Here is an 18,500-nt window from a genome sequence, read left to right as displayed (position 1 = left end):
GCATAAAAGTGAACACACAAACAAAATTCAGTAAGATTTGACATGATGAGATTTTCACTCTGCAGCGGAGTGTGCGCTGGTATGAAACTTCCTGGCAGATGAAAACTGTGTGCCAGACCGAGGCTCGAACTCGGGACCTTTGCCTTTCGTGGGCAAGTGCTCTATCAATTGAGCTACCCAAGCATGAATCACACCCTGTCCTCACAGCTTTACTTCTGCCAGTACCTCGTCTCCTACCTTCCAAACTTTACAGAAGCTCTCCTGCGAAGGTCCCGAGTTCGAGTCCTGGTCCGGCACACAGTTTTAATCTGCCAGGAAGTTTCAAGAGTTGACATGTTCTTAGTTCCTAAAGCACAGCTTTTTGAGTTAATGTGCTTTGCAGACTGATCTTTTCCATTTCTGGTCTTCTACAGTATCCTTCTGTTGTTGGTCCACATGTTTCGTAGCCTATATCTCAAGATAACACATTTTGAAATTGTTAGTCTTTCAGAGGGAGATTTTTGCGTATTGTCAGATCTGACTTCAGATCTTTTTGTATTTGGCACAACTTAACTATTCTGTGTCTTGGTTTTGTAAATCTTAGTGTTTTACACCCTACTTGGTGATTTCTCCCTGTGCATTTGATATCACCTACAGGCGTAGCTTCTCTTGGGCAAGATTGATCCCTAATTCATCTGTATTCTCTCAGTTGTTCTCTGGAATCCTGAACCATCTGAGATTATTGCATCTCTGCTATTGTTCAAGCTCGTCAGATTTCTCGATCAGATTCTGTTCAATAAATTATGCCATATCCTCAGTTTCTTTTAAAGATTTGTTCACAATATGCACTTGGTCCCAGTCATCTTCAGAGTTTCCTGTATTTTAGGCCAGTGACAGCATCAGTAATGCTCTGTATAACAAGCCCAAGCATACCATAGATAGATTAAAAAATCTTGTTTCATACGTGCATTGCTTGTGCACTTCACACATTCCACATTATAACGGCTACTGTACCGTGCGATAGGGCAGTGGAACATGCAACCAACCAACTAACTAACTAACTGTCTTGTGACTGGAATGTGGAACTTGTCTAAACCATGACAAGTGTGGCAATTTTTGAGATATCAGGGGTGTGGCCATAGCTTCCAGTGTCAGTTCGACTGCAGCACTCTCACTAGAATGGCCGTTGTTGATGTGCGTTGTTTTTGATAATTTTCCATTTTAAATGGAGTTTCACATTACAGATTTTCAAAATAAAATGCATTTATGTCACTAGGCACTCACTGCAAGGTTATTTCAATATATAGAACAGACAACTGCTTAATAACACCTCCAAAGTAATGGAGTGTGCCTTTATCTTTGCCTATGATGTTTTCTTAACATGAGTAATAGTCAATCTTGTCCGCTGTAGCATACTTGTTTTATGTGTCTGATTTTTCACCTAATACATCTTCATTGTCATAATGTTTGCTCTTAATTCAATTGCAGTCAGGTTGTAATAATGTTATGTCAAGACTTAATCTCAAGAAAGAACTTCTTTTAACATTGAGCTTTTGTGAGAACACAGCAGATTCTGGTTGCCTTAACTATCTGTAGTAATTTCATAGATTTAATTCAATCAGATGGTGCACAAAAAGGCCAAATAGTGGAAAATTTTGTTGAATTTTTTGGGCAAGTTTTATATAAATTTTTGAGGGTGCTGAATTTGAATTTTCAAAGTTACACCAAAATTTTGTCCCAGAAATTGGTCAAAACTGGAAAAAAACCTAAAAAATGGAACTTTTTGATTTTTTGATTATAACTCTGAAATGACGCAATTTTTAGTGAAGCTGACTATTATGAAAATAAAGAGGATAAAATTTCCCCCAAAATAGATCTCAATGACTCTTTTCATCAGATCAAAATGTGATGTGTAGTGCATGTTGAAGTTGGCGTGATTTCAATGCTGAAAAGATGGGTATTGCAGGACATTCACCTCTGCCCTTATAGAATTTTGTTGCACATTCATTGCTTAATTCCACAGTTGGATGGGGGGTGTGGGGACAGTAGGTTACAGTAGGCTCAGTTCGGGATGATACTTGGATCGAAGAATGTGTTGTTAACATTACTCCAGTCTGTGCACTTCAGAAAAGTTGGTGCTAGAGGGGAGGATCCATATGGCCTGAATTGTGAAGCAGTCATTGAAATCAAGCATGTTGTCTCCAGCTTTATGTTGTGCTGCAGAGTTATCCACTTCACTCGTGGTCATAGTTGGCAGTGGCCATTCATCCTTATGGGCAGATGGTTGATAGTCATACAGATATAAAAAAGACTGAACAATGATTTCAGCAGAGTTGGTCCATGACACACCTACTTTCACAAGTGAGCTGGCCCCTGATGGGGTAGGATATGCATATCACAGGACTGGAATAGGAATTGCTGGGTGGGTGGATTGGGCAGATCTGGGTCTTCCGAAGGGATTGGTCCCTACAGCAAGGGGTTGGTGTTGGTAGTGGTATAGTGTTAGACTGCAGGAGGTATTCATTCTGTGGCAACCAGGTAATCCAAGGAAAACAAGGGAATTTTTTCATCTGGGAAAAATGTGCGAATTTTTTACCTCAGAAAAACATGGAAATTTTTCATATTTTGGTTTCCAGTTACATCTTTTTAGTTTTGAAAGATAAGAGCTGATACTCTAATGAGGAATTTTACTTATGCCCAGTACTGCAGAATAATATTGCAACAATGAAACAGAAATGAGACAATAACACCAACCTATAACTTTAGTTGATAAGAAAATGTACCATTTACAACAGCAAAACACTGTGTGCACTCAAGTGTCTGCAAACAGCAAAATGTGTCAATGGCTTTAAGATGAAGACTATGCATATCACAGAACATCAAAATATCAGAAGTCCGAAGTGGAAACAGAGAATGACAGCAGCATTCCACGCGATACTCAGGCTCGGTCTTCAAAGTTTCAAGCATAAAGTGAAATCGTGTCAAGTACAACTACTATAAGCACTGGTCTAAAATTTTGTAATATGAGAACATGTAGTGTACATATTGCTGCACATAAAAGATCTTTCCAAAGCATGTTTTTTGTTGGGTTTTGTTTTCTAAAATCCCAGGAATTGAGTGAAAGCTTCATCATTCAAAAAATTGATAAGTTTTATAGCTCCAAGGGAAAGTACTCTGTCACTTAACACAGAAAAAATGTACTTTCACGTGGGGTGTAGTGCGTCTTCATTGGATAAAAAGTTTATTTTTAACTGGAAAAAATCATTTTTCTTTTCCTCCCTCTCTCTGTGTATACACTCTGAACTAGAACGTCGTGCAGGTTTTGTGGGTGCCGGAACACCACTTTGCCAGAGATGAGGAGGACTTTGGTAGGATGTCCTCATTTCAGGCCCTGAAGAAGGATATTGTCCATTTTTCCCGTCCAGGGTGGTATTGAGTGATGCAGGGGGCACTCGCTTGTTGCTGGTTTTTTGGGGGGTCTGGGAGAATTTCGGGTGTATGATATGTGGCACGGGACATCTTTCGGGGACTAGGTCTGGGGGATGGTAACTGTCTGTGAAGGCTTTTGTGAGACCTTCAGCACATTGGACAAGGGAGCTCCTATCTACATCTACATCTACATGATTACTATTCAAACCACACTTAAGTGCTTGGTGGAGGTTTCATCAAACCAATTTCATACTTATTCTCTGTTGTTCTACTCCTGAGCATTGTGTGGAAAAAATGAACACCTATATCTTTCTTGCGAGCTCTAATTATTATTATTATTATGAGCATTTATCCTTATGGAGGTCAGTGTTAATAAAATACTTTCGCATTCGAAGGAGAAAGTTGGTGATGGAAATTTTGTGAGAAGATTCCACTGCAACAAGAAATGCCTTTGTTTTAATGATGTCCACCCCAAATCTTGTATCGTGTCTGTGACACTCTCTCCCTTATTTCTCAATCATACAAAACATGCTGTCCTCCTTTGAACTTTCTCGATGTACTCTGTTAACTCTATCTGGGAAGGATACCACACTGCGCAGCAGTGCTCCAAAGGAGAACGGACAAGTGTAGTGTAGGAAGTCTCTTTAGTAGATCTGTTGCATTTTCTAAGTGTTGTGTCAATAAAAATCTTCCTTTGGTTCACCTGCCTCACAACATTTTTCTGTGTGTACTTTCCAGTTTAAATTGTTTGTAATTGTAATTCCTAGGCATTTAGTTGAATTTACGGCCTTTAGATTTGATTGATTAATTATGTAACTAAAGTTTAACAGATTCTTTTTAACACTCATGTGGATTACGTCACACTTTTCATTATTGAGGATTAATTGCCAGTTTTCTTAACATACAGATGTCTAAATCATTTCACAATTGGTTTTGATGATCTGATGACTTAATTAGACCATAAACAGCGCCGTCATTGGCAAACAACCTAAGACAGCTGCTCAGATTGTCTCCTAAATCATTTATATAGATACTGAAGAACAGAGGGCCTATAACACTACTTTGGGGAACACCAGAAATCATTTATGTTGTACTCAATGACTACTCAATGTCAGTTACTACGAACTGTGACCTCTCTGACAGGAAATCACAAATCCAGTCTCGTAACTGAGACAATGTTCCATAATCACGCAATTTGATTACAGGCTGCTTGTGAGGTACTTTTTTGTGTCAAACACTTTCTAGAAATCTAGAAATACGGAATCAATTTGAAATCACTTTTCGATAGTACTCCTAGGATTTCTAAATCTGTGTTGACTATGTGTCAATAGACTGCTGTCGTTGAGGTAATTCATAGTGTTCGAACACAGTGCATGTTCCAGAATCCTGCTGCATATCCTCGTTAGTGATATGGACATGTAATTTAATGGATTTCTCATTTTGCCTTTCTTGTCTATTGGCGTGTTTTAACGATCCTTGGGTATCTTTCATCGAGCGTGCGATTGTATATGATTGTTAAGTATGCACCTAATTGGTATACAGTCTGGACTTGGAAGACTTTATTTCATCAAGTGATAAAAGTTGCTTCACTACTCCAGGAGTATCTGCTTTTCAGTTACTCATTGTATTGTTATTGATTCAAAATCTGGAATATTGACTTCGTCTTCTTTGGCGAAGGAATTTTGGAAGGCTGCATTTAGGAACTCTGCTTTAGCAGCATTTTCATTAATAGTATTTCCATTGCTACTGCACAGAGAAGGCTTTTGATTGTGTCTTACCACTAGCATATTTAACATACGAACAGAATCTCACTTTCACAGCAGATACGCTGTCCCAGTGTGGCCAGGCTCTATGGGAGGGATTTTTTGGTGTGTATTGGGTGACAGCTGTTGAAAAGATGTTATGTTGGTGTTTAGTGGGTTTAATATGGACAGAGGTGTAGATTAAATCATCAGAGAGGAAGAGGCCACCAACCAGAAAGGTGGCATGGAGGGTTTAGGAGGACCGGGTGAAACAAGTGGGAGGGAAGGTGTGGAAGTTGTGAAGGAATGAAGATAGGGTGCCATGGTCCTGAGTCTGAATCAGGAGAATTCACCAATGAACCTGAATGAGATCAAGGGTTTCAGATTTTGGGAGTCTAGGACAGTTTCCTTTAGACATTCCATAAACAAGTTGGCATAGTAAATGCCATGCGGGTGTCCATTGCTGTGCTGCATATTTTTTTGAGTACCTTCCCTTCGAAGAAATAGTAGTTGTGTGTTAGGATAGAATTAGTAATGTGTATGAGGAATGAGGTAGTGGATTTGGAGTTGAAAGGATGTTGAGAGAAATAGTGCTCAATAGTAATGATATCATGGGCATGATGGATGTTGGTGTATAGGGAAGTGACATTAAGTGACAGGTAGGGATTGTGGAGATGCTGGAGAGTGAGTGGAGGAAGTAGTTACTACCTTTGATGTGGGAGGCTAGATTTCAGGATATGGGTTAGAAGCTTTGGTCAATAAGGGCTGGAATTCTTTCATTGGAATCACGATAACCAGTTGCAATAGGACATTCTGGATTGTTTGTAGTGGATTTTGAGGAGCAAGTAGAAGGTGGGTGTGTGGGATTTCATAGGAGTGAGGAAGGAATTGTATAAGGGGAGGGATTCTGGGATGGCCTCAGGCTTTAAGCAGGGATTTGAGGCTGTGTTGGACTCCTGGGATGGGAGCACTCTGGCTAAGTTTATAGGTGGAGTTTTGGACAGTTGGCACAGGTATTCCACCAGGTAATCACTGCGATTCATAACGACAGTAGTGGTTCCTTTGTCTGCAGCTCAGGATCTGTTTTGAGGCTGTGTATGAGTGTCCTTTCTTCTGCTAAAAGGTTGCTGGTGTTAGGAAGGGACCTGGGGAAGGATGGTGAGGCCATATTGGAGGTAAGGAACTACTGGATGGTAATTAGAATGTGGTTAGGTGGAAGGGGGAGGGGAGGATCATGGTTGGATGGTGGTGTGAACTGGGAGAGGCAGGGTTTAGTTGGCATTAGTTTGGCATTGGTTGGAAGGATTGGTGGCAAAGACATTTTTCCATAGCATGGATTGGGAGAGGAGAGCAGGTCCTCGACAAATCCAACATGGTTAAATTTGCATTTGAGTGTTTCTCTTGCAGTCTGACCAGAGCAGCTGGATATATGGTCATGTTTGTGTGAGGTGTGCTTGGTTGTGTGAATATGTGTGTGTGTTTCTCTTTTCTAAATTTGGCTGAAAGCTTATATGTAACAGTCTTTTCATTGTGTCTGTCTAAATCTCAACATGCCATCTTTATGGTGAGTAGCAATCTATCCTTTTCATAATATTGTTGATGTTTCAACCTGGACTTTCCAACATTCTATTTTGCCTAATGGCTTTTCTTCATCCCAGTGATGTTTTCCTTTGTTACTTTTCTCTAAAACAGTACTGTACTCAATGTTTGTGCACTTTCTTGTTTCCTGCAATTCTTCCTGACTATAAGTATAATTATTCCAAGTGATACCATTTCCTTCCTCATCCTCTCATATTTTTGTGTGTTATTTTCCGCATCTGCCTATGCCACCCTAACTTATGAACATAACCAATCTCTGTTGTTCTCCACCCTCCCTCCACCCCTCCACCCCTCCACCCCTCCACCCCTCCACCCCTCCACCCCTCGCTCCCTCCCTCCCTCACCAGTGGCAAGTTGGAGACTTGTGAATTGGTATTCTTATGTATAGGAATAATAGCACACTGCTTGTGAAAGGCAGAAATCCAGTTTTGGGCCGTGATCTTAAACTGTTTTACAGTTTGTCCATTAAATGGTCACTGTCAAAACAAGTTGTGTGTTGGCATCCCCTTTGAGAAATGTTTCCCTTGTGAGTTCATATTCTTGTGTTTAGCATGGACTTCTAGGTTTGGTGTTTTTTAACCTAATTTCGACACCTTCAAGTGAGATTGAAATGCCGTTCAAACACATCTGTTTCATATTTCCACATATTCCATTTTGATTTTCATTCCATAAAACTGATATTAATGAGCTTTGTTGTATTAGTCATTGTGGACAGTTTGAAACTGATCAAAAGTTGTAAAATGTAATAGATATTTCTTAACATTGGTGTATTGTACAATAATTCAGTGTGTAAAGAAAACTATCTGCAAAGTGAATTTTTGGTATAAATCCCTCATGGTGTACTAGAATACATTTTGTTATTAAAGTCTCTAATACATTTAAATTGGTTGCTGGACTGGGACTGAAACCTTTACAGGTACCAGTTTTATGAATAGAGCTCTTTAGAGATGCGCTGTACTTAGGGTGCTTAAAACTAAATTGTATGCTTACAAGTGAGGTACTGCAGTCATTAAGGCACTGAATTTAATTTTTTCCATAGTTTTCTTAAATTGATAAAGGTTGGGGATGGAGTGGTTTTGTTTGAAGAAGACACAGCCCATTTTTATGTCCGTCCTTTTCCAGTTTGCACTCTCTAATGATCTTGTCACGTACTGAAGTTGCAACTGGCTTGTGATGTTTGCCTCCCTCTACTGAGAATCTATAAAGTAGACTTTGTGTCATCTGTTTTTCACATGTTTACTGCACATGGTAACTAGAAGACCTCTATATATTTTACAGTACTAAGTAATGTAGGCTAAATATTACATCAAAATTGGGATAATAAGTGTTTGGAAATTGTGTTATTCATTTTACTAAGTGAGAGTATGTACTAAAATAGATTGAATCATGGAGACTGAATGTAGTTAGTTCTACTGGGAGAATTGTAAACAAATAAGAGACAAAATTGTTCATGTGTGCCTCATCTCAAAGTAAGAAAAGAATTTTCTTCATGACTCTGTTTGTTTCTAGAACTCAAAAGTCAAACTAAGGAACCCAAGACAGGCCAAAAAGACAGAGTCCAGGCCAGCTGACATTGAACACTGTGCATGGAAGACCTACTCAGCAGTGGAAGGTTCATTAAAATCAAGTGCACAAGATTACAATACTGTAGCGACTTTTTTAAAAACAAGTGAGTCTGATTATTCAGATTCAGAAACAGGACAGACTGCAAAGACAAGGAGCTTTCAGGGCAGAGTGAGGCAGAGTTCTCAGTGCTTACTGCAAACAATAATCAAGGTTTAAGGCAAAGTATAATAACAAAGATTAACACTCTTTTTGGTATTTGAAATACCCATTGCAGCTTTTCATTATAAATCTAGTTTCATTTTTAATTTTTCAGGTTATGGACAAAAAAGTATTGTTTGGCTATTTGTCCAACTTTTTACCTGATGGCACAACACAAACTAGGACTCTCATGACTTGCCTTCTGAGAGATCCTTCTTCACAATGTAGACTGGAGATTATTAATTCTTTGTCAGCCATATTTCTAGCTTCAAAAATATATTTTCTACAAGCTGAACGCAGGTGACTGTTATAACTTATTTTTAAAAAGATTTCATATTTATAGTTATTACTTTATCTTTTGCTCCTGTAAGCTTACTTTCAAAATGTCAGTTACAAAACTGTTTGAAGGGGATGGGTAATTAAGTGGAAGACTATAAAAGGAAATATTGCACTTTGTTTACACGTCACTACACCTTTTTTAAACTATGTCATCATATGCGACAATCAACCGTTAATAATTAACCCAGATAGTCCTGAAATATTTTTTTTTTCAAAATTGATTTATATCTTATCTACATTCATTCATAAGGTTGTAAGGAAGAAAGTATTTATTTGTATTTAGTATTTCCAAAAATGGGCGTCCTTCCAGAAGGACGTCAGGACAATAAGGGCACATGTTTTTAAAGTATATGACATTGGGCAATTAACTTGTTTCGGTTTTTATACTTTCAAATAAACATAAATAAATTTGAATTATAGGCTAAAACAGCTAATAAATACAAAAAACAAAGAAAATAACCTATACACATATTTTATGCACTAGTATGATAAGACAAAAAGCAACAAACATGAAGTGGTTCATCACATTTTATGCACATAGTAGTAGTTTTTTTGTGGCAACTTCGACATTTCAGCTGCTTCTTCTTTTTTGTTACCTCATCCGTTGGTAATTCAGCAACATAATGTTCTCTTCCATCAAATCTAGAATCTAGTTTTGCCCTCTTACTAGGACGTCCTCTGCTGGTAGTGACTCTTTTGTGATTTTCAAGAATTGCAGTGACAGTTCAACGACGAAATGTCAGATGATCTATGGGTTCTTCGTTGTGCTTGTAAAGATCCCAGGCGTTTTGCTCTGCAATGTCTATAAAATGTGCAATGATCGGGAAATACCACTTTTTCCCTCTTATAAAGCATCTATATAGGGATACATTTTGGTCAGCTCGATCTATGCCACCCATATGAGTATTGTAGGAGTGTAATAAGTTAGGTTGAGACACACTAATCCTTTTCTTTTGTTCCCTGGAAAATCTTGCTACAGAGCGTAGTGGTTGCACTCTGTCAAAGTTGGTGGCTACAGTAACAACATTGTTATCATTCCAACGTACAATGAAAATCCCGGATGCTGAGTCAGAACAAACTTCATGTGATCCTCTATTTTCTTTTATCATTTTTTCTACAGGTGATAGAGTACAATTCTTAACTCTGTTTCCTCTTATTGTTCCTGTTGCTTCCACGCTCCTCTCTTTTAGGTCATGTAGTAGTTCAACGCTGGTGAAGAGGTTATCAAAGTATATTCGATATGGAACATGTGGAAGTAACTGGTCAACGTAAGTCATTACCACACCATACCTCATACCTTTCGTTTCATAATCCTTACTACACGTGCCAGCTCCTTGGTAGGGTTCGAGCCAAATAATATATCCACCACTTGTGCCTCCACACCAAAATTTGAATCCGTATCGGATTGTTTTCCCTTTTATGAATTGTTTGCACCCGTGACTTCCGAAGTATGGGACCATCGATTCATCGACAGAATGATGCCGCACATGAGGCGCAAATTGTTTGAATCTATCATTCAGCATACACAGTTATGATTTATCTAAATTGTCATTGTTGCATACATGCAAATTGGAAAAGATGAAGTCAAATCGATCTCTGGACATGGCATTTGTTATGAGGTCGTCGTGACTGTCTTTATCTGATTGCCAGTACATCTTTCTGCGTGACACTGTTACATATCCACTTAGCAGAAGTATTGCAATAAACACCAACATCTCATCTTCTGAACAATCACCTAGTCTATTTCTCTTGGCTGCGTACTGATTTGTGTATGTGACCATCATTAGAAGCACTTCGTTATCAAAAAACTGTTGGAAATATTCAAGCGGTGTTCGCCCTTTCTTCATTCCAACTGTGAACATTAGAGGCCATACAGGTGTTGGATTAACAATTTCACCACTTTTCCAATTATATTTCTTGAGGTTTAGAACTTTATTCTTCGATAGCCTTGCTGGTTTGTTTGTGGTTGTTGTTGTTATTGTTGCTGTTTTTGTACTGCTGGAGGGTCCTGGAACAACATCAGAGGTGAAGAATTGTTTCCTTGTTGCATTCACAGCATTACCATTGGTAAAAATGGCCAAATCACAAAGCGCACTAGCATTGAGCTGACTTGCTGGTAACTTATGTACACTTGGATTTTCTTCAGCACCAGAATCTTCATCTGTTACGTCATCAGTTGAATTTAGAGGAGGGTGTAATGTTACATTCACACCAGTATTAGGTATTTCCTCATCGTGTGATTCTAACATGTCCAAAAGTTCCATCAGTGTACATCGTTTTCTGTGAATACAAAATGGCAACATATTACCCTGACGTCCTTCTGGAAGGACGGTTGAAAACATAAATAATATAGGTTAATTCTTTAAGATATTATATGACAAGTTTCAGAATTATTGACGCAATATGAAAGAAAGTATACATACCCGTCGATGACAAGGCCAGTCAAGTCAGTTTGTCCATGGTAAAATCGGCCCTATCTTCAAGACACAGTTTCTCACTCACTATGAACGACACCGTCAAACTGACTGTCGCAGCGCCCAACTGACTCTGCCTACTTCATATAACAATGCGTCACAGTCCGTTGCAACAATGCGTTATTTGCAAAAATAAATAATTTCGACAGTGAGTGACGTCGTCCTTCCAGAAGGACGTCAGGGTTATCTGGGTTAATAGGGTCTTTCTAGCCAGTTACTCTTCATTTCATATATTCCAAAGGAAATTTTGTTTTGACTTCTTCTAACCCCCTGTTTGCTCCCTGGGTCCATTAAATCTCCCCTGCAGCATGCCAGGCCAGTTTTTATGGTTGTATTTCTTGAGTTGATGATACTGGGCCTTTTCTGTTGTGATATTCAATAAATTCTATTCGCTTTTCCTGTGTTTTGCATTAAAACTGTTTATAACAAAGCAATAAATTCCAACAAAAGCTGTTTTAATGGTTATGAATGAAGATTCACAAACCTTACTGCTATTAATTTTAAAAAGCTTGTCAGTGTGAAAATTGCAAGTGAAACAGCAAATCCGAACAACGATGTACAAAATGCAACAGCTTTCAAGCCCAGCATACGGTCTGTAAAGAGCTAAAATTCAAAAAACTCAACATAGCAAGTACAGTATCCAAAATAGTAAAAAGCATTAATGAAAAACTTGGAAATAATCATATGCTTGTTTATGCACATAGAAAGCTAGCAGTTTTTCAGTCTGGTTAAAACTTGGACCTTGATCAATGTTGCTGTAGTTTCCTTTTTTTAATATAATTTTTTAAATTCCTATACCACTTTACAAAGCGTATCTACTTGTACCTTTATCTTTCTCTCTTAAGAATAGGTTTATGTTTTTCACAAATCAGCTGCAGAGGAAATGTAGACATAATTCTGGAGCCATTGAAGAAATTTTTGTATAAATCTAATTTCTTATTTTCCAGTTCATAGGTATGAAATATGGCAGTTACAAATTCTGAGTGTTCCTTATGCTTCATTATCAACGGCAGGAAGTCCAAAATAATTAAAACTTGCAACAAAAAAAAATATATATTTTTTTTAAATTTTCTTCACACACACACACACACACACACACACACACACACACACACACACACACCAGCTCTCCGAAATCAGCGTAACCCAGTCAAATATGTATCATTATTCAATCTTATGTCTTAATGCTATACAAAATAGCAAACCTGTTACGGTCTTACGGCGTTGAAAGAAATTCCTCCACTAGAAATAAACCACATCAGACTCTCACGTGTAACAAGAAAGCAAACAAGTTGCATCAAAGATCAAAGGTTAGGCACATGTCAACTTGAATGTAGTGATTGCTCCTCTTTACCTTGGACAGATGGGAAGATAAATTAAAATGGGTTAAAGTTGATCCAATATCCTGAAATCTGAACAAATTCACATATGGCAAGCACCTTGTTCCAAACAAACATTCAATTAATAATATCACCATACAACTGTTATAGAAGGAATGAGATATGATTTCATTTAAAGACTTCTAAATGTTTATTTATAATACATAGTCCCACCAGTAGATATTTAATGTGCAGTAATATGTGGATGATATTGGATAATAAAGTTTTCCTGTGCAACTATATAAAAAATACTGTGTGAATATGCTGATAATTTCAAGTTGGATCTGAAAAGTGCTATGCTGTGAAATAAGCAGGTCTTAAATTTTATAACATCATATCAAACCTCTTATATTTTTTAATGTTATTCTATATATTTTGCAGGAAACAATGACTTAAAATAAACAATACTGTGCTATAGAAATACAGATAATATGAAGAGCTTTTCACTTTTTGAAAGTGCTGTTTTGCAGCTGTATTATTTGGTAACCAGATTAAGTGCACTAAAAAAAGTAAAATATATTCCTTAAATTGATCTTTGGTAAAGTTGTGAGACAGCCATTTATAAATGCACACACACATCAGTTAACATGGTAACTTATATATGATAATTGTACACTGTTTTAGTGTGTATAAAAGTGGTAAGCTTGTGCAGACATCACCTTTATCTACTGTGTTCATAATGACATTTTCTGATGAAAATCTTATCTGTCCCAAGCATGGTTGAGATCTCAATCCGCAGCTCATAGTTGTATATTTTTCTTTTCTTTTATAACACTGATTGAAAAATAAATTGAGCTTATTGACTATGTACAAAATACACAAATACTTCTATGTATATTTCTTTTGGTCTGGGCTTCTCTCCACATTGCCAAGCTGAGTGATGTGGAAATAATAATTCGGTATTCTACAAATAGCATAACCATCTAAAGTTAAACCAAGTCAACTTGAAACCATTAACAGGATAATAAACAAAGAAATTATGAAGTGACATGTTATGGTTTCCTTTCAGTTTATATTGATTTTTAGCAAGGAGACAATAACAAACATTATATCCTGAACCTAAGGATAGAAAGTAACTCTATAGATTGACATATGTACATATCATTTGTATAATAGTCATTTTAACTATTGATAATGTTACAATGCAATGCGCCATAAGAGCAGTGTCAGATTTAGATAATAGTGGAATCTCCTCAAATATTCCTGTAAACAAACTGCACTTACATTCCACCAAAAAAAAAAAAATCTATTTTTGAATATATGCTCTAATTATATAGATAAAATATGTACTCAGCAACTGGTGGCAGGAGAAAACATGTGTAAAGGTTAAGTAAATGTGCAAGCCTTAGGAGCCAGTGGCTTCTTCTTCTGGAAGAAGAATTGAAGGGGAAGGAAGAGGAATGAGAAGGAAAAGGAATGAAAGAAAAGGACTTGAGAGTTTAGGAAATGAGGAGAGTTTTGAAAAGTGACTTACGGATGGAATGAAAAGGAAAGAGTGATTGTCGGGGACAGCACTGGACAAGATTTGAGAGCTTAAAGTTGGAAGATGTGGAAGTAACACCAGAGATTACTGGCATAACACGCGTGGAATCAGCCGAGCGGTCTAAGGCGCTGCAGTCATGGACTGTGCGGCTGGTCCTGGCGGAGGTTCGAGTCCTCCCTCGGGCATGGGTGTGCGTGTTTGTCCTTAGGATGATTTAGGTTTAGTAGTGTGTAAGTTTAGGGACTGATGACCTTAGCAGTTAAGTCCCATAAGACTTCACATACATTTGAACATTTTTGAACTGGCATAACATTGTGCAACAGTTAATAAGAGCGGAAAGCTAAGTATATTTTATGTGGTAGAGATAGGGTGGGAAAAAATAGACAGGTAATAAAATGAAAGATACAGAAAACTAAAAGGGAATGCAGAAAGGAATAGTTACACTGAGAAGAAATGCTGGGTTGGAGAAACATAAACTAAGGCCAGGTGGATAGTGAGAACCAAGGTCATGTTGTTACGCCAGTTCCCATCTGTGGAGTTGTGAGAAATGGGTGTCAGGAGGAAGAATTGGTGGTAGTCATACCAATGTAGAAGACCAAACAGTATTTACGTAACAGCTAGTATACAGAAAGTGATTTCACAGATGTCTCTCCCTTTGATAATATACATTTTGCCACTTACAGGGCTTGTATAGCTGGTGATAGGAGGGCTGTATAGAACAAGATTTACATTGGGACAGTTGCAGGGGTAGGAGCTCTAGGTTAGGGAAATGGGTGCAGAAGGATCATAGGGTCTGATCAGGATATGTGGAGACATTCCAAGAATTTCTAACAATCCACCATTGCTTCACAAATCTTTCAGGACCCCACAACATAACCCTAATCCGTCCTCTGCAGAACTCCAGGCTCTTTGATCCCTAAAAACTGATGACTGCATATTTATCCTCCCAGTGGACAAAGATCTACCACTGTGGTACCTGATTGAAGGGAGTATGTAAATGAGGGACTATGTCAGCTGCCTTATATCTCTACATACAGCATCTGCCATCAAGAACCCATCCCGGTGATACAAACTGACCTACAGTCCCTCCTCAGAACTTCGCGAATAACACTTCAGTCCATAGAACTACTTAGCCCACCCAAACCACATACCCACACCTTTTACCTTCTTCCTAAGATCCACAACCCAGTCCCCCTTACCATCCCATAGTTTATGGTTTCAAAGCACCCCTGAATGTATATCAGCTTTTGTTGATTAACATACGCAAGCAGTAGTACAAAGACTTCCCTCCTATATTAAAGACACCAGCCATTTTCTAGATTGTCTGAAATCTGTGCCCTTCCCACTCCCACCAGACACCTTGCTTGTCACCATTGATGCTACTTCCATCTATACCAACATCCCCCATATACATGGTTTGTCTGCTGTTGAACTTTTCCTCAATCAATGGCCGCCTCATTCCAGACCTATGACATCCTTTCTGCTTACCTTAATCAACTTTATACTTACCAACAGCTACTTTACCTTTGAGGGTTAGGCACATAGATCAGGGACATGGCCATGGGAACCAGGATGACTTCTTCCTGTACTAAACTTTCCATAGGTCAGTTGGAGGAGGCTTTCTTGGGATCCAAAAGTCTTCCGCTCCTGATTTGGTTTAAATACATTGGTAACATCTTTCAAACAATGGAAAGTCCAGGCTGGAATGCAACAATGTTATGAAGAGGAAAGTTGGTACTCACCATGTAGCGGATATGCTGAGTCGTAGATAGGCACAACAAAAGGCTGTTACAAATTTGCCATATGGACTCATGGTGAGCTGAACCGTTAAAATTTTTAGGATCTCTAAATATATTTTCCCAATTAAATTTCACATTGTCCTATTCCTGATTCTTTTTTTTATTTTTATTTTTTATTTTATTTTTTTTTTTTTTTTTTTTTGTGCGTTTGTCCTTGGCATTGGCCTCATCCTCACTTTGAATCAGTTTGCACACTTCTGTTCACATTAAACTTACTAACAAACAACAGTACTTGCATTTTGACAGTTGCCATCCTCTCCATGTCAAATGTTCCCTCCCATACAGCCTTGGAATATGAGGCAAACATATTTTTTCAGATGGAGTCTTACAGCAATACACCACCATTCTCAACTCAGCCTTCCTGGACATAATTACCCCACCAGCGTAGTTCTAAAGCAGATTTCCTGGACCATCACATCCAATCCTGGTACTGCTGATCCCTCCAAAAGACTGCATAGGTGTACAACTCATGTCAGTATTATCCTGCTCTGGAGTGTGTTAATCAACTACTTTGACAAGGCTGTAACTTCCTAAAATCATGCCCTGAAATGAGGTCCATTCAGTGTGACATTTTGCCCACCGCACCTAGAACAGCTTTTCGGTGCCTCACTATCTTCGCATATACTGATCAGATTCTGTGCTGCTTCTGCACTCTATGGATCCTCCCCTTGTGACCAACCCCACTGCACCCTCCACACCAGCCCTGTTAGTGGTAAAACACATACTATCAAAGGGAGAGCCACCTGTGAAATGACTTGTACTGTACCAGCTAGTATGTAAACAGAGTTATGTAAATGCTGTTTAGCCTTCTGTATTGGTATGACTACCACCAAGTTATCAGTTAGGATGAATGGACATGGACAGAGGGTGTATACTAGAAAAACACAATATCCTGATGTTCCCCTTATATCAGTTTCTCAGTACTCTGCCGGTAGGAGAACAGGTGTTATGTCATTGGTTCTCACCGCCTGCCTGACCTTAACTTGTGTTATTTTCTGAGGTCTCAGTATTGTTTCACAGTAACTTTTTCTTTCACTCCATTTTCTGTATCTTTCACTTTCTGATCTATCTGTCCTCCCCCTTCCCCCCTTCCCCCTCCACATTCAGTGACTCAGCTTTCCACTCATATTAATTCATGTATGATGTGTGATCAGTAATCTTGGTCTTGCTTTTGCTCTACCTTCCATCTTTAAGCTTTCAGGTTTTCAAATCTTGTCCAGTGCAGCCCTCAACAGTTAGTCTTTCCTTCTTATCCCCTCTATTAAGTCTCCCCCGTCTCAGGGTTCTTGTTGATTTTTGTGAACTCTTCCCAATTCTTAAAACTTCCTGGCCCTTTTCCTTCTTCCGTCTTCCTTCCCCTCCAGCCCCTCTGCCAGAAGGGGGAGCCACTGACTCCTAAAGCTTGCACATTTACTTAAGCTTTATATGTGTATTCTCCTCCCACCACTTGGCGAATAGATGTGTTATCAATCCAATTACATTGCACTACTATTTTAGTTACATATGAGTAAGAAAGACATCATCAATTAAATGTTTGTTCTTATAGTGGAAAACGCTGTGCAGCATTCACACCATACTCAGAAACTGTTGGAAATATTATTGAAGAAATTCATCGTTCCCTGTGTTTGGCTCTTTCTGCAGAAAATTCAGTTCCTGTAATAATCCAGCTTCTGAAGTGCGTAGCAAGATTGGTGCAAAATACGCCGTACCATAGATTGAGCCATGGGCTCGTTATGAAAGTTGTTAGGAACACAAGAGCTTTTCTAAGGCACAAAGGTGAGTTCTTTGCAGTAGGCTTCATTCCTGTATCCATAGAATTGATGAACTCAAAAACTATTAGATGTGGGCAAATGGGTTTAAATAAGTTTCTTTTGGTATTTGATGTACTTTGTCTGGCCCTAAATGGATTGTTTGAATTTGATTTTACTGATTACTGCATAACACTGGAAAACTTGGTTTTGGGTGTGAATTTGATTTTACTGATTACTGCATAACACCGGAAAACTTGGTTTTGGGTGTCTGTTTATACTTGTACTCTCAGCTCCATATTTCTTCATATTTGCTTCAATTCTGAAATACTATGCTACTAGTCTCTCTTTTTTTGTGGTTGAAGTTGTGTAACATTGTACTGTTATTGTGAAATTTCAGGGAAGCTAATTTAACTGTTACTTTTCTTGTAATAAAATACAGCATGACAGTTATTGAACTAACTTCTGAACGGTTTGCATTAGGACATTCAAACTGCATGATGGGAATTAGTGGTTTGGTTTAGCAATGAAGCCCACTGTCATTTGGATGGGTTCATCAATAAGCAAAATTGGCACATTTGGGGGACTGAGAATCCATATTTCATGATCAAGAAGCCTCTTAACCCTCAACATGTGACTGTGTGATGTGCAGTGTCCAGTCACTGAGTAGTTAGTGTGATGTTCATTGATGGCTTGGTGACTATTGAACGGTACGTGAAGGTTTTGGAAGATGATTTCATCTTCATTGTCCAAAGTGACCCAGAT

The 18,500-nt window shown here is 38.4% G+C and overlaps 1 protein-coding gene across 2 annotated transcripts in view; it reads left to right on the top strand.

Moving 5' to 3' along the window:
• The window catches only part of LOC124795675 (HEAT repeat-containing protein 6), a 71,407-nt gene that overhangs the window by 18,937 nt on the left and 33,970 nt on the right, over window positions 1-18,500 (top strand). For both annotated transcript variants that reach the window (XM_047259750.1, XM_047259759.1), the window contains 3 exons: window positions 8,259-8,525; window positions 8,629-8,813; window positions 17,534-17,763. In XM_047259750.1, the coding sequence (XP_047115706.1) occupies window positions 8,259-8,525; window positions 8,629-8,813; window positions 17,534-17,763 (682 nt within the window). The remainder of the gene's footprint in view (window positions 1-8,258; window positions 8,526-8,628; window positions 8,814-17,533; window positions 17,764-18,500) is intronic.

This window comes from Schistocerca piceifrons, chromosome 1, assembly GCF_021461385.2.
Source record: "Schistocerca piceifrons isolate TAMUIC-IGC-003096 chromosome 1, iqSchPice1.1, whole genome shotgun sequence".
In the NCBI taxonomy this organism is placed as follows: Eukaryota; Metazoa; Arthropoda; class Insecta; order Orthoptera; family Acrididae; genus Schistocerca; species Schistocerca piceifrons.
Note: the sequence above shows the minus strand (reverse complement) of the source record. Positions and strands in the feature narration are given on the sequence as shown.